This window comes from Lolium rigidum, chromosome 5 (assembly GCF_022539505.1).
Source record: "Lolium rigidum isolate FL_2022 chromosome 5, APGP_CSIRO_Lrig_0.1, whole genome shotgun sequence".
Lineage (NCBI taxonomy): Eukaryota > Viridiplantae > Streptophyta > Magnoliopsida > Poales > Poaceae > Lolium > Lolium rigidum.
The window spans coordinates 110980642-111004562 of record NC_061512.1 but is presented as its reverse complement, the minus strand read 5'-3'; the positions used below and the strand labels follow the sequence as shown (position 1 = coordinate 111004562).

The following is a 23921-nucleotide window of genomic DNA, read 5'->3' as shown; positions in this document are numbered from 1 at the left end:
TTTTTTCGTGAAAACGCACACGAGTAAGTATCAACATAATATGTACATGCAAAATTTTACTTCACATTTTTTTTGAAACTTTTAAATCTCGTTTTTTCATTTTTTGGAAAACTGGGTACGCGCGTACCCAGGTTCCAAACGTGCCTGTCGCAGAACCATTGTCTTTATACTCATTGCATGAATCAAATTGATGGTAACCGTCCAACCATTTGTCCTTAAAATCACTGTATGAATCAAATGGACTGGAAATAAAAGTTGTAGAACCATGATCTTTAATTTAGTGTGAAATATCCGGTACAGGAAAAAGCATCGTAGCTCACCTGAAATCCTGAGGTGGATTTGCAGGGAATGGAGAAGCTACAGTCTCATCTCACGCCATTGAGTAGTACCTGTACAAGTAACTTCAAAAATTTCTGTAATCCTAGGCTGATGTCCATGACAGTGGAGACGGAGCTGCGCCTTCTCCGCGCAGGCGACGAACAGCTCCGCCGTCAGTGTGTTGTCCGCCGCGGCGTGATGACGCGCGTTGCGGCGACGAGCTTCGTTCCATTGGAGTTGTTGTCGGAGGTCGTTGAGCATGGCCTTGCACGGCGCACCGGCCTCGGAGAGCGATGAGCGGTGGGATCTGGCGTGCGATGCGGCCGCCCGCGCAAGTCAGGGTTGAATGGGCTAGTGTTGTTCCCTTCCTCGTCTATTTCCTCCTGGTCCGGTAGTGCGGGGAATTCCACGATGTCGGCGTGCGTTTTCTTGGGGAAGATGGTGTGCGTCGGCTGCGATGGAGGATGGCGGGGAGGCGGCCGAGAGAGATGTGGAGAAGGGCAGCGTGTGGTGCGGGGATGACGAAAAACATCCATCGTAGGCATGGCTGTAGGGTTGGTTGTTAAAGATTGGGACTTTGAAAAGCCAAACCATCTCCCTATTAATCGGATCTTAATCAAGCCGCTAGGTGAGAGAAAAATTGACGACGAAGACGTGTTAGTTGAGAAATAGTAGGTGTTTGTTGTGTCATTTGAAATTTTGATAAGCTACGCCTAATGGTGTGGAGTTGTTTGTTGCGTTGAGATAAATCATCTTGGATAGTAGACGTGGGGGGTATTATTGTCCATCCTGAAAATGTGACACCAGTCATTCACCAGTTTGCTCTTAATAGTAGAGATGCTTCGGTACAAGAATATCTTAATGCCTCCAGATTATCTGAGAATTTCTTCCTTCCAATGTCACCTGAAGCTATGGCTGAACTTAGAGTTTTAGAGACAAAAACTACAAATATTCATCTCACTGTGAACACTCATGATACTTGGACCTATGCTTGGGGGTCTGATATTTATTCATCAAGACTATGCTATAAATTCTTCTTCAGGAATCTACAACCTCACATCTCACGTTCAAATGGATTTGGAAGTCCAAATGTACCCCAAATTGAAGTTCTTTGCTTGGTTGGTTCTCTTTGACAAACTAAACACAAGGAATATGCTAAGAAGACGATATTATCAAGTCAATTCTTCATTTGATTGTTTGGTATGTGACCAACATTTGGAAGAAACTATTGAACATATGCTCTTCCATTGTGAATTCAACACTGCCTGCTGGGATGCTCTGGACATTGGCAACAAACTGTTACACGACTACAGATTATAGAACAAGGAAGAAGACACTGGAGCAAGCATATGTTTATGGAGGTATTCACTGTTGGCTCCTGGTGCATCTGGAAAGAAAGGAATGACATGATCTTCAGCAATATCACTCCAACATGGGAATCATGGAAGAGAAGATTCAAGGAAAATTTTCCTTTGCTCATTCATAGAACTAAGGAAGAGTTACACTCTTTTATTTTTAATCTTGCTAATAATCTTTAGCATAGTATAGTTTCCACCTTTTTACCTGGCCCGGAGGGGTCTCTATCCTCAAGGATGTAAATATGTAAGATGTAACACTATATTTTCAGCAATATAAAAAGCACTAGGAGCATTTCCTACTATTAAAGTTTCCAAAAAAGATATATGAGGTGCAGTAATAGTAGAGAGAGGTAGGTGGGTCGTCAAGGATCCAATAGAGTAAGAAGACTCTTTTTTATACTAGATTTAGATGTGCGCCTTGGCGCACGATCCCGTGGAGTCCGTGCAATGTTTATTTTATATATGAATGGTAAAATTAACTGCCAATATATTAATATATTTCTGAGTTTTTATAAAAAGTTGTCAGGAGAATTAAATTACAAACGGAGAAGCAAAATTAGAGTCACCCCTTGGCACGTGGTCTGGTCTTTCGCATTGATGTTGTAAAACACTTTATAGTAAACTTGGGGAACAAAGTCAGCGGCGACGACGTACATGATCAGAATCAGGATAAAATTGCACATATTAGTCTAAAATTGAACAGGCTACGGGGACTACAGAATACACAATAATTTTATAAATACAACCTTGTTTCTAAGTTTAGGAACTGTTTGACTTCACACATCAGGTATTCATTCGTATATTCTAGCTCTTCAAGTTGAGCGTAGTGAAAATCTCTGATGACCATGTAGGTTGCTTCTTCAATGTATGTGCTATTTCATAATCTGTAGATTGGATTTCAGACACCTTCATGGACACAGTAGGACCTTCCGGCGGCAACGTAGAGTCTTCAAACTACAGATACAAAATGGGCGAGAACAATTTCATTAGGAAGATTAGAAACATCATGATGTTTTTTACTAAGGTCTTTGTCACCAGCATTTTCGTTACAAAATAAACATGTGGAACAGAGCAAATAGTTTAGTCTATGTAAATCATCAATGAGTGTATATGAGAAACACATTCGTGCTTTTAGTACAGACCATTGAAAAGGAACTTTGAAACAACTTCTTTTCAATTCATATTACTTTGCAGAGGAGCCTACAGCCTACAGGAGAACAAATCTGCATGGCAGCATACTGCAGCGTACCACAGCTTCACAAGAAGAGCCATCAGCCACCACACAACATGCTCCAGCTGCATCTCACGGAAGCACCAGCACGGTGTTCCGTTGGAACAGAAATTGGCCTTTCATTCCGTTTCTACTTATAGGAATCATTTCATCACTGCAGCAATTTCCCGTTCCCTTTGTTGGATATTTCCTCTGTAGAGTTTCCCCATGATCGCAAAGAGTGCAGAGCTCTACTTTTTGTGAGAATTATTCCAAAATACTGACAGTAACCGAACAGAAAAACATAACAATTTGTGAAAACATACATCAAACTCCTGAAGAAATTGAAGGTAAGTCGTTTGTCCATGAATGAGGAGATAAATAGATTGAAAAACATTTTGCAATCATTATGATAAATGAAAATTCAGAATCAGGTGAGTCTGAGGTATCCATAAACATGCACAAAAATAGCTGTTTGGTAATGAAAACAAATCGGACTTGGTCTGAGTGGCCCGCATGCTACTTCTTAAGGAGGTTTACAAAGATAATTTTGAACATATTGTCTTTTCTTGGCATTCACAGAGAGCATTTTCAAAATTTCCTATTTTCTTTTAGTGCCATCGTTTTTACTACATGTTTTTCCAAGCCACAATATTGCCTTGCTAAGCCCCGAATGAACAAACAATTAGTGCCAGGCATCAAACACAAACCATTACCCAGATGGATTTATATGGTGTAAGTAATTAATTTTAATTGTGGAACTATACCCAGGAATGTGCAGCTGCTTTTGTATTTTTAAAAATTCGTTACAGAGCATTTGTTGCATTAGAATCACTTGATAAATGGAACCCTACAAGGTGGGTTACCGATCAAGCTCCAAAACCAGACGATGTGTATTGGTCAAATATTTGGCTTCCCTATGATTAAGCAGATTTGGATTTGGCGGATAGTATGCTTCGAGGATTTATTGCTTTAATGCTCTTATTTCTGGGACCGGTGGCATTTATACAAGGTCTAGAGAATACATATCAGACTCCAGAGCTCTACTTTTTGTGAGAACTATTCTCAAATACTGATAGTAGATGATAAGAAAAAAATAACAATTTGGGAAAACATACATCAAACTCCTGGAGAAATTGAAGGTAAGTCGTTTGTCCATGAATGGGAGATAAATAGATTGAAAAACATTTTGCAGACTTGGTCTGATTGGCCCGCATGCTATTTTTTAAGGAGGTTTACAAAGATTATTTCTGAATATATTGTCGTTTCTTGGCATTCATAGAGAGCATTTTCAAAGTTTCTATTTTCTTTTAGTGCCTTCGTTTTTACTACATGTTTTTCCAAGCCACAATATTGCCTTGCTAAGCCCCGAATGAACAAACAATTAGTGGCAGGCATCAAACACAAACCATTACCCAGATGGATTTATCTGGTGTAAGTAATTAATTTTAATTGTGGAACTGTAGAATGTGCAGCTGCTTTTGTATTTTTCAAAACTCGTTACAGAGCATTTGTTGCATTAGAATCACTTGCGACATCGAACCCTACAAGGTGGGTTACCGATCAAGCTCAAAAACCAGACGATGTGTATTGGTCAAACATTTGGCTTCCCTATAATTAAGCAGATTTGGATTTGGCGGATAGTTATGCTTCGAGGATCTATTGTTTTAATGCTCTCATTTCTGGGACCGGTGGCATTTAAACAAGGTCTAACAGGGCCAGCGCATTTGCAGCGGAAGCCTCCTTTCATTAATGGGTTATCGACGAAGTAATTACCATTTTTTAATGGAACCGAACTCTAGTATTAAAGTTCGTCATCATATCCATTGACTTGCAGAAGCATGTACACATCAGATCTAATTTAGAGTTTAAACTTGAAACAACATGCAAAATAGTTGATATTTAGATTGATTAACACATCCTATTTTGGTGCATCTTGTTCTTTGAGATTCTTGAGGTACCATTCAGCATAGACATATGGTCTTTTGTTCACCATTAAGCATAGACATATAGCCTTTTGTTCATTTGTAGGTGGCTTCTATTGACTCATCTTATGCGTGTAGGAAATACATGATTCCGATAGTACCAAGATACCTTCCAAGTGTCATCCTTGGCAACATGGGAAACTAAAATATAAGGATAGAATTTACCGGTCAATGGTGTATTTTGGAGACCATGTTGTTCACCAAAGTAGCTTCTTGAAAATGGGCGGTTGTACTATACATATGTCCGGAGTATACATACACTCTGAAAAATATATAGTCAAATTACTACAGAACATTCACATATCTGCATGTCAAATATTGAAGGAAGAAATATCTAAAGCTTTAGATCTATCTTACCATACACTAATTAGAACTACAGAAATGTGAGAATTGTATCTGCATGCCAATTTATCGGTGCCACTACCTATCTGCATAAATTTGGTTTGAGTAATGTATCAGAGCTAATTTATAAAAATCACCGTCTTGGCTGAATCATCTACGATGTTTTGAATAGCCAGTACGGCCAAGCTATCGCACGAGCAACCGGACCATCACCCTTCGCCTCTCTATCATATCATCTAGGGTGAGCACAGATCTAGAATATAAAGAAGAGACGTAGAGGACAATTACCTGAATAACTGAGAGGAGGGCAACAAGGAGTATTGCTTGGATACATCAGAATCCAAATGGTCTTCAGTATAGAGTAGTAGCATATATCTATTGCCAAAAATCAACCATTAACAAATTACCCTGTAAAACACAATAAGGTATCAGATGATTAATGTATGGAAAGGATGTAAGTGGGCAACATCAATGGACACGTGGGCAACATCAACGGACACATACAGAATCAGAATTTACATCGTTAGCAATTGATATGGATGTATACGGTATGCTACACTTAGCAGCTAGGACATCATGTTTCCTCGTAGCCTTCAAATCTCAAAACTTTGAAATAAGACAGTAATCAGAAAACATGTTTACTGAAATACGCTTATACTCCAAGGTTGACCTATAGTATAAATCTAAAGCACCTCACATTGCGTGTCTCGCCTAACAGTTTAAGTAGTTGAGGTTCAAAATGCAGGCTTCATCATCAGTTTGAGGTTTCAAATGCTGATAATTTAGTCTAGACATCAAAGCTATTAATGATTAGGGAGCAATTATGCCCAAATTATTCGAAGGTCCTATGGTTCAATTGAAGCATTATTTCAGCGGCAAGTGCAAAAGTTACTCGAAGGATGAGCAATTGAGCATATATATTTTGGGGGATTAAAGCAACCAATGGAAACCAGAGTGTATTTTCAACTGTAACATTGGCCAAATAGTTAATCTTATATATAGATCTAATTAGTATGCGGACAACGATTCATGTCAATCTTTTTACCCATACACAAGAAAATATGAGAATTAGCCCTTCGGAAAGGTCTGGTAGCTGAATGAATAAGGATCCATATATTTAGAAAATAGATGTAGACATACAACGGTGGAAAAGGTAGAGCTAAGATGCCATGGCTTAGTTTATCAATGCATGTTAATAGATCTTAATGATTTGATGCCACGGTGACCCAAAAAAGCATATGCTTTGATAACCAAAAGAGGGTTCAAAGAAAAATATCAAATCAGTTTTAGGATCCGAACATCTATGCAAACTGATCTAATTATATGAGAGAAAAGGGGATCCAAAGAAAATTATTGAATCAGTTTTACCAAAGGAACATGGTGAATTCTATACATATATGAATTAAATTATGTAACTAAATAATATACTCTGAAAGACCATTGGCGGTACTTTTAATGGCACTGAAAATTATAACAAATATTGAAGACTCTGACAAACTGGAATGCAAAATAAAGAAAAAGAAGGGAAACTTACTGGAATAAATGATAGATTTTCCTAAATATCACAAGGCTAGACCAGCAATATGTTATTTGTGAAGAATAACCTGGGAATTAAAATATTCATGTTCAGATATGCATACTCACTCATCTCAATGGGTTGTATAAACATCATAGGAAACCACAAAATGGAACTTGCATGTCTAAACTGATCATAAACTCAAATACTAAAGACTGATATTTCAGATATCTAATCAAACTTGGTGCTACAAAAGCAATGAAAGCGTAGCATCATTTGATATTACCTGCAATTAGTATAAACATGCATAATTCACGAGTCAACATTCTTGGCCTCATTGTCAGGTGCACGGATATTATATAAAACATGGAGGGTATATAAATCCTTGCTGACTCACAATCTTTTGTCAAGGTTTTTCTTGGTTCCAAAAGGAAAGAAACGACATTATGCTAATTTAATAGGGTTACATACATAAAGAGAAAATCATCTAAAATAGAAGATGCTAAGCTGCATCTAAGTAATAGTGTAGTAGTAACAACCTTTGAGTGATCAGATGATATATGTAAATAGAAATACATATAAAATTACCTAATACCGTTGGATGTATCTCAACATTTGTGAGACACATAAAAAAAGCAACAAAATAATGACTTCTTACATATGGCACGGATAGCAACACGAGAAGAGTGAACAGTACGTGTGTCAAATATGTGTATATGCATCTGGCCATTTTCCTCGTACATGATTTGATGTCATGCCTGGCAATAGCAACTTCACACACAAGTTTTAACATTACATAAATAAATATATGGCTGAAATCAAGAAGAATAGAAAAAGAAGAATGGGTACCTAAAATCTGCAGGGGCGTTGAGGTGGGGAAAGTGTTGGACGAGGCTGAGCCCTGCTGGGCCGCTGCTGGATGTAGAGTTGTCGAGGATGGAGGTTATAGACCAACATCTTCCTGCCGATCCATCTCCTCCGCCTGCTCCTCCTCCCTACGCCATCCCCTCTCATTCCCGCGTCAACCACCGCCGTCACTGTCCGCCCAAACAAAGATGGTGGAGGGGGTGGAGGAGAAGGAGACTGGGGATGGGGATGGGCGAGGAGGGAGGGGACTGGGAGGATGAGCGGGGATTGGAGAGAGATACCAGGGATAGACTCTAGCGGTGCGAGCAGCGGTGGCGGCGGCGCTCCCGGCGGCCGAGCGGGAGGGATCCGGGGAGGAGCGAACGGGAAGGGGATTAGGTTTGGTTCTACGTCCCATCGTCGCCGGATGCCGACATGGTTGTATGGCGCGAGGGCGCCCCGTCGTCCGTCCGCTGTCGGGCTGCGGCTCCTCAACGGACATCCCATCATGGCCGGATGCTTGCCGGGGCCGTATGGCGCGAGGGCGCCTCGCTGCCGGCGCCGAGCGCGGCAACCGGCGTCGGGCTGCTCGGCCCCGGCCCCGGCCGCGGCCATCGTTGCCGAGCTGCTCGGCTCGTTCGAAGCCGTTGCTTTTCTAGCCTCTGCAGGCGCGGAAAGAGGCACCGACGCCGCGGTGATGAAGACACTTGCCGGTGGCGTGGTGGTGCGGGCGCGAGCTTTCTCCCGCGAGGTGGAGCTTCACGCGAGGCGAGGGGCTGCGATGGGGAAGAAAGGGCGAGGCGGCTCCGATGGGGATTGGGGAGGATTTGCTAGGATTTGGCTGGGAGCTCTAGTTTTGTCTCACACGGGACCGGCCACCCGAGCTCACCGTCGTCGCTCCCGGCGAGGGTTGGCCGCTGCGGCTGTTCGCCGCAGCCCGCACTCCACCGGCGGCGCGCTCCGGCGGAGTGGACCGGGACGGAGAGAGGAGAGACGCGTGAGGATTGGGTGGTGGCTAGGGTTTGAGAAGGAGAGTGAGGGGATTGGGGGAGGACGGGCAGGGATGGGGATTGGGTGAGGACTCGCTCGCGAGTGGGGATTGGGGGAGGCAGACGACCAAATCCTACCCACAGTGACTGACATGCGGGCTCGAACGAAGGTGGGACCCACTTGCGGCGGAGGCGGGTAAAAACCACCATTGCATGGGGTTAGCTAGTGAGAGGAGGACCAAAATAAACGGTTCAGATGCAGCTTATGGGGAGATCCGACGGTCCACAAGCTTAGATCGTTGTAAGACCCCCTATGGGGGGCATCAATTATACCTTTAGATGTGTGACCGAGATCTAGTCGTTAGGAAAAAGCAACTAGATTTTTCCACTGGCCTGACCTGCTGACTGGGCCGAACTCATCCACGCTAGTTGGAACAATACCGACAAACAACATGCTGGGTACTGAGTGCCCTCGCGCAATCCTAGACCAAGGCCGGACCATTCCAGGGTGGCTGGTCCGGGATGGCCATACCATTTGGGTCGGCTGAACCAATCCGGCAGGGGCACGGCAACATGCCCACGGCTAGCTCCGCTCGCCCAACAACAAGACCAAGACATGAAATTTTGTAAATATGGCCATGCACTACAGGAGAATTGTCGTACGCCGACGGCCAGGCGATGTGCTGACGGCCAAATGTCGGGGCCGTCGGCACATGAGCCTCCGGAGCGCGGCGACAAGGATGACCGTCGGCGTTAAATTGGCCTTCGGTACAGGCTGGAGGTGCCGACGGCCACCGTCGGCACAGGATCAGTCTGGCCGTCGGCATAACATTTTTTTTCATTTTTTTCCACTACAGACCTGTGTCGACGGTTATACCGCCGGCATAGTTTTTTTCTATTTCTCCATGGCAGTCTTCAAAAAAGCATAACTAAATCATTCTAACTGAGAAAAATAAGTATAATATATCAAATTTTGCAGAAAAACAAGATCTATCATAGAAAAATATCAAAAATAGAATATTTCAAATACCTTAATAAATTTTCTTAAAATGAGCCATAATGTTTGAGGTTTCATGGCTTTCACACACGCCAAAAATGAAAAAAATGGTCGCTCGTTGGTCGGATTAGAAATCCGCGTCCGGGGTATTGCTTACCATCCTAGGGCCCACATACGTGCAAAATATGACCTCGTTTCGGTAAATTATGCCATGCCGAGGCCGTTTCCCACCTCATTTCCCCTGAAATCCATAGAACTCCGGACGTGATAGCTCTTTTCGTGAAGGGGTTTTGAAAATAATTGCCATATTCCAGTTTTGAGAAATGGAATAGTTACTATGACATATAAAATGACGCCACACGGCTCCGTGAGATTTTTTGACTTCGTTCAAATTGCCATATGGCCAAAACAGCCCCCCCAGGATATGCGGTGTCGCCGTACCGGGCGTGCGGGTGCACCCATTAACGAACAAACTAAACGGACAAAAAATAGCACATATAATGATGCGTCGTAGAACTAAAAATATTTTTTCCAGAATTTCTGGAGCGATGGATAGTTAAGCCCTAGTTCAAATCCGGTGAGTTTCCAGCAGATTTGGTGGGACACCGCCGGAAGCCGCATGTGTTCTCAAAAAGCTAAGAACATCCCCACTCGTTGGCGCTCCCCACGCCCAAATCCGGCGAAATTTTCGTCCGGATTGGAGGAAGATTTGGCGTGGGGAGTAGTAGTTTCCCAGCCGCGTGCCCAGGCGAAGTCGACGATGCGAATTTGAAAAACGGAAACTTGACAAACTACGGCTAAAAACGGGTGAATGTAGACTAAATTTAATGATATTTATTATATTACGAGCGGAGTTCATACATAGAGGCCGAATTCGACTATATTTCGAATTCGTCAGGGGAATTCAAACGCTAATTTTAAAACACGGCGCTCTACATGCCGAAATGGCGGTAGAACACCGTGTAGTCGCCGTCGTCGTTGACCTTCGGCTGCGCGGCCTGGCTGCTGCTGCCCTGGCCGGCGTCTCCCCAGCCCGGGGATGGCTTGTACCAGTCGTCGTCGGAGGACTCGAGGTCGACGACGGGGACAGCGACGCCGGATGGAGGTGTCGCAGGACGGCGGTACCGCGCGACATCGTCGTTGGCGGTTGGAGCGGCGCGGGCGGCGAGTTGGCGTGCGGCGGCCGGGTCCGGCGGCCGACGCCGCCGCTCCGCCTCCGGCGCTCCCGGTCGCGCCCGGCCCGGTCCGGTGCGGCGTCGTCCGCGCGCTTCTCCTCCTCCATGTCATGCGGCGACCCGGCGATTGCCTCCGCCATCGCGGCGTCCTCCGCGCGCTTCGCCTCCTCCTCGGCGAGCCGGCTTGCGGCGGCCTCTTTCTTCGTCTTCTTCGGCCGCTTGCGGCGCGGAAGGCTGGTCGCGGATGACGAGGGCGCCGCTGCTGCGCCCTCTGGTCGTCGGCGGAGACGCCGGCTCCTTCTTGACGCGCACCGGCGTCGAAGGCGACGTCGCCTCCTCCCTCTTCACCGGCGCCAAGGATGACCTCGGTACCGATCCGGAAGACGACGAGCTGGCAGCCATGCGCCGTGGCTGCCAGATGTTTCCCCGACGGCGGCTCGCCGATGCCCTCGATGCCGATGGAGGGGGCATCGTGAGCACCGGGAAGTTGCCGCCCTCGATGTGCGCGAGGACGTTCGCTAGCGTCTTTTCCGGCGCGCTCCACCACCGTCGGCGGCCCGCGGCGTTGTTGCGCGGAGGCGGAGGCGGCGGGCCGTCGTAGGCCGCCAGCTCCCGCTCCCACCGCCGGAGGAAGTAGGAGTTCCACCGCGTGTAGTTGTCGGGGTGGTGGCGCGGGTCGGCGCGCTCCTCGTCGGTCATGGTCATCCTCGCCTCCTCGATGGCGACGTCGAGGGCGTGGCCCCGCGGCGGCGGCGGGATTGGTACGCCGCCAGCACTTAGCCGCCAACCGCCTCCGGGAGGCCTCGTGTCCGGCGGGCAGGGGTACCCCGCCTGGTGGAGGAGGTGCCCCTCCCACGCGTGGAGCGACCGGCGGGGAAGCCGTTGTTGGCTGCGCCGTCGTCGTCGTAGAACGCCATCGGGAGAGTAGAGGGAGAGTGGAGGGAGAGTGGAGCACGGGGTACGCCTCGCGGCGAGCGGAGCGGCGTATATAGGCGTGGCTGGCGCGGGGGATTAAATGCCGCGAGGAATGCGACGCGTCCGCGGCGAGCTGACCGGCGGCAGCCTTTAGTGCGCGCGGAAGACGATGCGTGCGCGGAAGACGACGACATTAACTCGCCGCGTGGCCGGCGAATGCGACCGGCGGCGAGGCTTTTACAGCGCGCGGAAGACGATGCGATGAGGACGACGATCGGTTTCTCTCGTTGACAAGTTGGGGCCACCGGACGCGCGGGAAGTTTCCTCGGTATTTCCCGCGCGCTTTCGTCCGGAGTCCCCGAGCGCTCCCCGGGGGCCGGGGATGGCGTGGGATCGCCGGATGAATTTAGGCCCAAATCCGGACGAAAACGAGGAACCGGGGGCGCGACTGGGCCGAATTACGCCGTCCGGATGGAAAAAAGGCTCGCCGGGGGCCTCGTCGGGGGGACGAGTGGAGATGCTCTAACGCGTGCACATGTCATATGATAGGTGGTGCGTAGATGGTCTACTATCATCGCACGGAGGTTTCACGTCATACTAAAAGTCGCCCCGTGTAGCTGCTTCACAAATAAAAACTGTTTGGGCACGCTAAAAATGAAAAGATGGTCGCCCGTGGGTCGGATTAGAAATCCGCACCCGGGTTCTTGCTTCCCATCCTAGGGCCCACACACGTGCGAAATATGACCTCGTTTCGGCAAACTATGCCATGTCGAGGCTGTTTCCCACCTTATTTCCCCTAAAATCCATAGAACTCCGGACGTGATAGCCCTTTTCGTGAAGGGTTTTTCAATATAATTGTCGTATCACAGTTTTGACAAACGTAATAGTTACTATGACATATAAAATGATGCCACGCGGCTCCGTGGGATTTTTTGACTTCGTTCAAATTGCCATCTGGTCAAAACAGGGCCCCTGACACATGCGGTATCGCCGTACCGGGCGTGCGGGTGCACCCATTCGCGAACAAACTAAACGGACAAAAATTAGCACATATAATGATGCATCGTAGAACTAATAACATTTTTTCCCGAATTTCTGGAGCGACGGATAGTTGACCCCTAGTTCAAATCCGGTGAGTTTCCAACGGATTCGGCGGGACACCGCCAGAAGCCGCATGTGTTCCCAAAAAACTAACGCGTGCACATGTCATGTGATAGGTGGTGCGTAGGTGGTCTACTATCATCGCACAGAGGTTTCACGTCATACTAAAATGCGCCCCATGTAGCTGCTTCACAAATAAAAACCGTTTGGGCACGTTAAAAATAAAAAATGGTTGCCCTGGGTCGGATTAGAAATCTGCGTTCGGGTTCTTGCTTCCCATCCTAGGGCCCACACACGTGCCAAATATGACCTCATTTCGGCAAACTATGTCATATCGAGGCCGTTTCCCACCTCATTTCCGATAAAGTCAACCAGATTTAAACTAGAGGTAGTTGATCTAATGCTCAAGATTTTTGGGTGAATTAACTTTGTAGGTTCAAAATATGATATGGATGTCATATTTGTATTCCTCTCATTTTTCTGATCAATTTAGACATATTATTTGCTAAACTCGCATTTACTGATATTAATTATTCCATATTAAATAAAAAAGACAAAAAATAAAATAAATATTTTTTCTTTCAAATTCTATATTATTATTATTTATACATATTTATTGTTGTTACTTAAGTAATTGTTTAGAATTCAAAAATATAGAGGTGTGGTATCACGGTCAAAGGGTTAATATGATTGATATGGTAGTATTAACAACAAGATGTCATTTCTTTCATGGAAGCTCATCCGAAGAGAAGCAAGAAGTTAAGCGTGCTGGAGCGGGAGTAGTGTGAGGATGGGTGACCAAGTGGGAAGTTTGACTACAAGTGCAATTTGATCTAAGATTAGTTGTACTAAGTGTGATTGTGAAATATTAACAAGTAAAAAAGAATAAGAAGAAAATTGAAAAAAAAATCAAAAAATATAATTTGAATATTTTTTCCAAAATAAATTTGAAAATTTTAAAAATACTATGCCGACGGTATAACCGTCGGCACAACAATCTGTGCCAACGGCCAGTCTGTGCCGATGGTGATCGGGCAGACCCCGACCAGAACTATGCCGACGATGCTACGGCGACGGAACAAGTAAAAAATAATAATAAGAAAATTGAAAAAAAAATAAAAAAAAAATCAAAAAATATAATTTGAATATTTTTTCAAAATAAATTTGAAAATTTTGAAATACTATGCCGACGGTATAACCATCGGCACATCAATCTGTGCCGACGGCCAGTCTGTGCCGACGGTGATCGGGCAGACCCCGACCAGAACTATGCCAACGATGCTACGTCGATGGTCACTGTCGGCATAGCCTGTGCCGACGGCCTTCCGTGCCGTGCCGACGGCTAGCGGCCGTCGGTAGACTGCAGCTCTCCCGTAGTGATGTGTGGTATATAGGAAGTGAAACCGATCAGAAACCACCGCACCAACTTCTTATTATCATCTCTTGATAGTATGAGAAACCTAGCTACAAACCGAAACAAAAAATACGTTAGGGTGTCCTTCACATTGCTTCATGAAACCGGGGATACTCCACACCATTTGCTTGGTTTGAAGATAGCTAGACATACTTAAGCAAATAGTTAGTATCCAAGTTTTTTTTAACCAACATCAAAACCAACTTAAGGAACAAAATGTCCTTTCAAGTTGTAGTTAGCAAGACGTGAATTCAAGGATATGGTAGCTAAAGCTTGGTCCTTTAAAATCTATCTATCTATTATATACTAAAAGCAAAATAAAGGTGTTTTATCGGAGACACCAGGTTAATCCACATAAGCTAAAATTATTGGCTCCGTAGATTGTAATAGTAACGGATGAGATTAAATGTCAAATCAAAGTTACGCAAATTATGTCACGTTACAAAATAAAACATGTACACCGAAAAGGTACGAAGGACTCTCTTTCCTATACCAAAATGAGTCCAAATGGCTTACGTTATAAAAGGCCAGCTCTGTCTCCCTCAAATAAAAAAAAGGCCAACTCTATCTTTTTTTTCTCTCATCATGTCAGATTAGGGTCCCATGTATCCATGCACGAGAGACTGAAAAAAAAATCAGGTTAAAGCATTGCATGCACAATATATAAGTGGCATACCAGCCGGAATGACTTCAACGAGTACACGGAGAATTTGATATGTCTCGCACACGTATATATTGCCACTTAATTAGGACATCTTTGACTCTCAAGAACAAAACATATACTCATACATACGGTCGTATGAATTGAATTTTTCCGTAGGAATATATAGATTTTAGAAAAATATAAGACTATTGTTGTGCCAATTCGAATTTTCCAAAATTGGAGATTTAAAATATATGCATAAGAAGTATGTTTCGGAATGGAACAAATGTGATCTCTAACGAACGAGTCCGGTTGCTGTCGTACGTTGAGAAATAGAGTCTAGATGCTATACGTGCACCTAGGTCAGCTAAAAACAGAAGAATGTTGTCGTGCCAATTCAAATTTCCCAAAACCGGAGATTTAAAATATATTTGATATGTCTCGCACACGTATATATTGCCACTTAAATACTTAATTACGACATCTTTGATTCTCAACAACAAAACATATGATCATACATATGGTCATCTGAATTGAATTTTTCCGTATGAATACATAGATTTCCAAAAGAAAAGTAGGATTGAAAAACATAAGACTATTGTCGTGCCAATTCAAATTTTCCGAAACAGGAGATTTAAAATATATGCATAAGGAATATGTTTCGGAACGGAACAAATGTGACCTCTAACGAATGAGTCCGGTTGCTATCGCACGTTTAGAAATAGAGTCTAGATGCTATACGTGCATGTAGGTCAGCTAGAAAAATAAGACTATTGTGGTACCAACTAGAGATTTTCCAAACCGGAGATTTAAAATATATGCATCAGGAGTATGTTTCGAAACGGAACAAATGTGACCTCTAACGAACAAGTGAGGTTGTTGTCGTATGTTGAGAAATAGAGTCTGGATGCTATATGTGCACCTAGGTGAGCTAGATGATTTATGTGTATGAAATCTGCGTCGAATAGAGATATATAGATATACCAAGCTGACTACAAACTTATCGGTGAGAAGAAAAACTTCAAAGCTGACCATGTATGCTTTTAGCTAATGCTTTTGTATGTGTTAGGACATACGACTGATACTACTGAAGAATATTGTGGCATATATATGATAAAGGCTACGAATAAAAGGAAGCCACCGGGTTTTCCCACATGTGCTAAATAATCCGACCCATTTACTCTTTGTTAACTATGTATATTAATCGTGAAATTGAAAACATATTTATAAGGAGTATTTCTCAGGATACAACAATAGCGATCGCTAAAGAATGTTAAAAAAAAAAGAATCTGGATGCTATACAACAAGCACTCTGACTAGCTAAAGGATTTATGTGGATGAATTGCCGCGCCAAATATAGATATAGGCACGCGAAGCTAACTCTAAGCTGATCGGTGAGAATAAAACTCTGAAGCTGGTTGTGTCTGCATTCGGTTTACGTGTGTGTGCGACGACATTCGAGTGATACTACCCTAAAATATGATGGCATATATTTGAAAGAAATGACAACATACGAGTAATACTATCTAACGACACGTGTTCTTCCATATGTGCTAAATAATCTAACCAGATTACTCTTCATTAACTACGTAATTAACGGTGAAGATTTAAAATATATGTATATGGAGTATTTTCTAGCTAGATGATTTATGTGGATGAAATCTGTGCGGAATATAGATATAGCCATATAGGTAGGCAAAGCTAACTCTAAGCTGATCGGTGAGATGAAAACTTTCGAAGTTGGATGTATCTGCATGATACTATCATAGGATATGGTAGCATATATTTTTAAAAATAACACTGTGGCAAGAAAGTATATTAAAGGCTTTAAAATAAACTGATTCGTCTATACGTTCATTTGAGTATGAATGTATGTATGAAAGTAATAAAAAATATAACGTGTTGAACTTGAACTGATCTCTAAATTTTTTAAAAATTGTACGAAAATTTTAATTCAAATAGTTTGGATCCTAAGATCTACACAAGCCATACTACCAAACTAGCTGAATTCTCCAAACTTGTGGTGAAATCCCCCCCCCCCCACCCCCAGCTCAGAAAATTACTATGCGGTATATGTCGATCCATACAAAAACTTTGACCCAGACCGATCCAATATTTCAATGTGTTAGCATCAAAGAAGCAACTAGGTTGCTACATGGACCATTCTTCTCCATCTAGATTTCACACTAAGTCCCAATCCAAATTTTAAATTTGGCATAACAATTTAATACCATGTAAAACGAGACACCTAGGTGCACATATAGCATCCAGACTCTATTTCTCAACATACGACAACAACCTCACTTGTTCGTTAGAGGTCACATTTGTTCCGTTTCGAAACATACTCCTGATGCATATATTGAAATCTGCGTCGAATAGAGATATATAGATATACCAAGCTGACTACAAACTTATCAGTGAGAAGAAAAACTTCAAAGCTGACCATGTATGCTTTTAGCTAATGCTTTTGTATGTGTTAGGACATACGACCGATACTACTGAAGAATATTGTGGCATATATATGATAAAGGCTACGAATAAAAGGAAGCCACCGGGTTTTCCCACATGTGCTAAATAATCCGACCCATTTACTCTTTGTTAACTATGTATATTAATCGTGAAATTGAAAACATATTTATAAGGAGTATTTCTCAGGATACAACAATAGCGATCGCTAAAGAATGTAAAAAAAAAAGAATCTGGATGCTATACAACAAGCACTCTACTAGCTAAAGGATTTATGTGGATGAATTGCCGCGCCAAATATAGATATAGGCACGCGAAGCTAACTCTAAGCTGATCGGTGAGAATAAAACTCTGAAGCTGGTTGTGTCCGCATTCGGTTTACGTGTGTGTGCGACGACATTCGAGTGATACTACCCTAAAATATGATGGCATATATTTGAAAGAAATGACAACATACGAGTAATACTATCTAACGACACGTGTTCTTCCATATGTGCTAAATAATCTAACCAGATTACTCTTCATTAACTACGTAATTAACGGTGAAGATTTAAAATATATGTATATGGAGTATTTTCTAGCTAGATGATTTATGTGGATGAAATCTGTGCGGAATATAGATATAGCCATATAGGTAGGCAAAGCTAACTCTAAGCTGATCGGTGAGATGAAAACTTCCGAAGTTGGATGTATCTGCATGATACTATCATAGGATATGGTAGCATATATTTTTAAAAATAACACCGTGGCAAGAAAGTATATTAAAGGCTTTAAAATAAACTGATTCGTCTATACGTTCATTTGAGTATGAATGTATGTATGAAAGTAATAAAAAATATAACGTGTTGAACTTGAACTGATCTCTAAATTTTTTAAAAATTGTACGAAAAATTTAATTCAAATAGTTTGGATCCTAAGATCTACACAAGCCATACTACCAAACTAGCTGAATTCTCCAAACTTGTGGTGAAATCCCCCCCCCCCCCACCCCCCAGCTCAGAAAATTACTATGCGGTATATGTCGATCCATACAAAAACTTTGACCCAGACCGATCCAATATTTCAATGTGTTAGCATCAAAGAAGCAACTAGGTTGCTACATGGACCATTCTTCTCCATCTAGATTTCACACTAAGTCCCAATCCAAATTTTAAATTTGGCATAACAATTTAATACCATGTAAAACGAGACATCTGGTAAATTTACATTATTTAAAAATTGCCTAAAAATTGATCACCAAATAAAGATAATTAAATATGGTTTCTCCACAGTATATTTATTTACTGGGAATTGGGGCTACAAAATGTATTATCTTTCATAAAATATAAATATAAGAAATCATAAATTTCTTTCCAACATAATCTGCACACAGTAAAGACAATGGACATCCATCTAAGGAAAATAAAGATGATACCCTCGCAATTGCGAGGGCCACTATGCTAGTTCATAGTAGTAACGTTTGGCAAGCCACATATGAGCGAATCCGCGCCTCAAGATATACTTGTAGTAATGTTCTAGACGTTTGACAAGTATATCTCGAGACTCAATATACTGGATTCTGATCATGGATTACACATAAATTGATATAGCTACACATATGAGCGAATCCGCGCCACTCTCGGCTCGCTCTGCGAGGCCCCTGAAGGCACGCTGGCTGTCCTACTCAACGACCGCGGCGAGGAAAAGGAGGCCGCAGCGTCCTTCTGCTCGAAGAGGAGCGACGATCTCCTGCGCGGCCAGAAAAACAGGCGGGCAGCTGGCGTCCGCTGCCGTGGTGCGGTCGGCGTCGGAGATGGACGCAGCGATCATGCCGGACGGGAGGAGTAGGTGGCTGGGTCTTCATGCTCACGGTGGCTGCACGCGTGCGCGTGGAATGCCATACACGCCATATTGCAGCCTGCAGGTTAGCGTCTTGAAGCTTGGTACAATTTGGATCGTTCTAGAGAGCTTTTCAGTTGCTACCTACTAAAAGGGTTCGTTCAACTTTGGTGGTCTCTGATGGCACTTTCGACATTACGTGCTCAAATAATTCGGAGGGCACTTAACCTTGGTGTCAATGACCTGGACCCAGAAGCAGGCCCAAGAGAGGAACCAGGCCCAAGGAGAAGCAGGCCCAGGAGGGAGAAGAAGGCGCCAGCCTGGCTCACCACCGGCAGCTGGATTACGTGAGGACAAAGACAGTATTTAGGGAGGGTCGGGTCTTCTTTTCGTTTTGGCTTGTAATTGGATTATGAACGGCGCTGCCGTGTGTGACCGGCTCGGGGTGGTTGGGTGGATCGAGCCACCAAAATATTCTCTCCTGCGATTTGAATTGCAATAGATCTAGCCGACTCTTACAATTGGTAATCAGCAGCCTTCCGATCCGATCCGGAGTTCCCCACTCACAAACACGCCACCAGATTTTCGTCCCGGAAGCGCGCGGAAGCCATGGAGAATTTGTCGCCGGAGTCTCGAGCTCTCTACGATCTCCTCCGCACGCATTCCGGGGAGGAGTACGAGGAGAAGTTCCTGGCTTACAAGAAGGAGGTGTTGGACGCAGTCAAGATCTTCGTCGACGACACCACGGGCGAACTCAAGGAGATCCACGCCTCCGTCGACGGCGTCAAGTCGTCGGTGAGCCGGGATCTGGAGATAGTCAAGGCCTCCATCGCCGACGACCTCGACTCCATGAAGTCCACGTTCGGCTCCCAGATCGCGGCCCTCGCTGATGCCGTGAGCCGGATCCCGCGCCCGGATCCTGGCGACAAGACGGGCCCCTCGTCTGCCTCACCAACAGCAGGGCAGGGAGGATGCGCCGTCGGCCCCGATGGGCACTGCCGCGACACACGTCACCGGGGATCGACAAGTGCACCGCACTGGTCTTCCCCGGTCGGAGGTATGCAAGCCGACCGCACCTGTAATTCCAAGTGATAAGTGGAAGTCTATCTCGTGAATCCGACCAAGGAATCCATGGCCACCGCGTCGACCTACCGCAATTTGACGGAGCAAATCCGAAATTGTGGCAGAGGCGTTGTGTGGAATATTTCCGACCGCAATATTCCGGGGACGCTATGGGTTTCTTACTCATCGGGGCAGTTCACCGTGAGCGGCTGCTACATGGTTGGAATCATTCCTGCAACATCATTCCTCGGCAACTTGGGAAGAATTCTCGTCAGCAGTGCTCAACCGGTTCAGCAGAACCAACACCGGATTCTGGTAAGAAGGCTGTTCCACATCTCCCAGGAAACAACAGTGGAGGATTATGTTAATCGTTTTTCTGATTTGATGGATCAAATTGCTGCATATGAGACACACCCGGATCCAATCCACTACACCACACGTTTCCTGGACGGGCTGAACGCTGGAGTTCGTGTGCTGGTGGCCATACAGCAGCCGAAGGACCTCGACACTGCTTATACACTTGCTCTGTTGTATGAGGAACTTGGGGGCAGTAGCAGTTCTGTAGGACATGCACCCACGCAGACTGTTTCTCACAGGCGACCGCATCACTCTCATCAGTCGCAGGCACAAACTCATTTTCCTTCGGCAGCACAACTGCCACCACCACCTCCAGCCTAAGTGGGTCTCTAAGGCCGTCGAAGAGAAGCGTGCACAAGAACAGAGGGCTGGTAATGGAGACAGATGGACTAGTCTGAGAGCTTACAGGCGTTCGAGGGGGCTCTGTTTCACTTGCGGTGAGAAGTATGGGCGAGATCACCAGTGCAAAACTACTGTCCAATTACATGTGGTGCAAGAGCTGATTGACTGCATGTACCCTGATGAATCCAGTGATAGTGAGCAACCAGAGGATGAGCAACCGGGAGAACCTCCACCACATCAGCCCCAGCAACATTTGCTGCTACTCTCCACAGCTGCTCTGGATACCAAGCTTGCCTCTCCGAAGACTATGCGCTTACAAGTAGAGATACAGTGGACATAAATTTTTGTTCCTTGTTGATTCAGAGCAGCTTCGTCATGCTTCATTGATGCGAAAAAGGCAGAGTTATTGCAAGGGAAGTCGCTGCTCATCGTACCAATTCCAGCCAAGGTTGCAGGAGGGGCTATTCTCGCACAAGTACAACTTGTTTCGAGTCCTTGAATTGGACAGCTGAGGGGGCAACATTCACTGATACATTCAAGGTCCTTGATCTTGCCAGCTATGATGGTATTATTGGTCTTGATTGGTTGGGAAAGTACAGCCCCATGCTAACCCACTGGGAACAAGGTTGGATTGCTATTCAACATGAGGGGAGACAGGTAGTGCTCTATGGTGATGGACCAGATAATTGCACACATGCTCTAGTAGAGATTCACTTGTTACAAGAAGCTGTGAAGGACAACCAAGGCATTCCTGCTGATGTACAGGAGGTACTGAACAAATTTCCTGCAGTCTTTGAAACTCCAACAGGATTGCCACCTCGGAGGAGATATGACCACCATATACCATTGGTTCCAGGTGCAAGACCAGTGTCAGTTCGACCCTACCGGGTAGCTCCTGAACTGAAGGATGAAATTGAGAAACAAATCAGAGAACTCTTGTCTCAAGGCGTCATTACCCATAGCAATAGTGCTTTTGGCTCTCCTGTACTGCTGGTAAAGAAGGAAGATAATACCTGGAGGCTCGTGGTCGATTACAGGCAACTGAATGCCCTAACCATCAAGGGCAAATATCCATTGCCCGTCATCGACGAACTTCTGGATGAACTTTGCGGGATCAAGGTGGTTCTCTAAGCTAGATTTGAAGGCTGGCTATCATCAAATTCGCCTAGCTCCAGGAGAGGAACACAAGACAGCATTCCAAACACACAACGGGCAGTATGAATTCAAGGTTATGGCCTTTGGGCTAACAGGAGCTCCCGCGACATTCCAGCATGCAATGAATGCCACCCTGGCACCAGTACTGAGGAAATTTGCTGTCGTTTTCTTCGATGATATACTGATCTACAGTGCTACCTACTCTGAGCATCTGCAACATCTTTCGACTGTGTTGTCTATCCTCCAGAAGGATCAGTGGAAGGTGAAGCCCAGCAAATGCGTGTTTGCTCAAGAAAAGGTGGCCTACTTGGGGCATGTTATCTCAGCGAGCTCGGTGTATCAACCGACAACTCCAAAATTGAGTCGATAAGGAATTGGACTCAGCCAGCGAATCGAAGGAGCTGCGGGGTTTCCTAGGCTTGACCGGTTACTACAGGAAGTTCATCAAGAACTATGCTATCATCAGTCAACCGCTTACAGCCTTGCTCAAAAAAGGGGTTGTTTTCGTTTGGACGGAAGTCACAGACACTGCCTTCCAAGTTTTGAAGGATGCACTCGTGTCAGCACCAGTTCTAGCCTTACCAGATTTTACTCAGCAATTCGTCATCGACGCTGATGCATGTGACGTGGGTATTGGAGCAGTACATTCGCAAAAGGGGCATCCACTGGCTTATGTAAGCAGAGCTTTGGGACCGCGTAACAGGAGTCTCTCTGTTTATGAGAAGGAATACTTGGCCATTTTATTGGCCGTTCGAGCAGCTGGCGTCCATATTTACAAATGGGGGAGTTCGTGATTCGCACCGACCACAAGAGTCTCACCCATCTCACGGATCGAGGTTGCACACAGACCGGCGTAAAAGGCGCTCACCAAGCTGATGGGTTTACAAGACACACGGTGCAGTATAAAAAAGGCATACACAATGGCGCCGCCGATGCTCTATCAAGGAAACCACCGTGAAAGCTCACAACTCTTCGTGATTTCTACTCGAAGCCAGCCTTGGCTCTCTTCTCGCTGCGGACAGCCTATGTTACCGACGACCAAGCGCAACACTTACTCCAGAAATTGGCATTAGATCCCAAGTCCGTTGACACCTACACGATGGATCGGGGCATCTTGCGCCACAAGGGTCGAATTTATGTGGGGGCTGATGCCGCTCTACAACAGCGACTCATCTCTCGCCTTCCATGACAGCCCACAAGGAGGCCATTCAGGATTTCCTGTGACTTACCGCCGGATATCTTCGCTGTTCAGTTGGCCTAGCATGAAGACGAAGATTCGTGAGTATGTGAGGGCCTGTCATATCTGCCAACAAGCTAAACCGGAGCGTCTACCGCCGGCTGGGTTGCTACAACCCTTGCCAGTCCCCTCGGAGCCATGGGAAGTTGCCACCATGGATTTCATCGACGGGCTGCCTCCTTCACGCACTTACAACTGTTTGCTGGTTGTCGTTGACAAATTCTCCAAATATGCCCATTTTATTCCTCTTAAACATCCTTACACTGCCAGCAAGGTTGCGGATTTGTTTGTCGACAACATATACCGACTCCACAGCATGCCATTGTCTCTCGTGTCTGACAGAGATCCTGTATTCACCAGCCCACTTCGGCAGGCGGTTTTCCGTGCAACCGGAACACAGCCTGAAGATGAGTACAGCGAACCATCCAGAGACGGACGGTCAGACAGAACGGGTAAATCAGTCCATTGAGTGCTATTTGCGATGCTTCATTAGCGCTCATCCTTACCAGTGGGCCAAGTGGATCAGTCCGTGTGAATTCTGGTACAACACCAACTGGCATTCTTCACTTGGTAAGTCTCCCTTCGAGGTTCTCTATGGCAGGCAGCCAAGGTACTTTGGCATTACAGCTACGGATCACATTGCTCCTCCTGACGTCCAAGAGTGGCTCAAGGAGC

General features: G+C 45.0%; 1 protein-coding gene across 1 annotated transcript in view; it reads right to left on the bottom strand.

Annotated features, from left to right (window-relative positions):
• Positions 1–579, bottom strand: part of LOC124656270 — a 32411-nt gene extending 31832 nt beyond the window's left edge. Inside the window, exons 1-2 of the mRNA XM_047195046.1 lie at positions 390–579; positions 128–224 (exon numbers count right to left, since the gene is read on the bottom strand). Coding sequence (XP_047051002.1) covers positions 128–224; positions 390–579 — 287 coding nt within the window. The remainder of the gene's footprint in view (positions 1–127; positions 225–389) is intronic.
• Between the last annotated feature and the right edge of the window lie 23342 nt (positions 580–23921).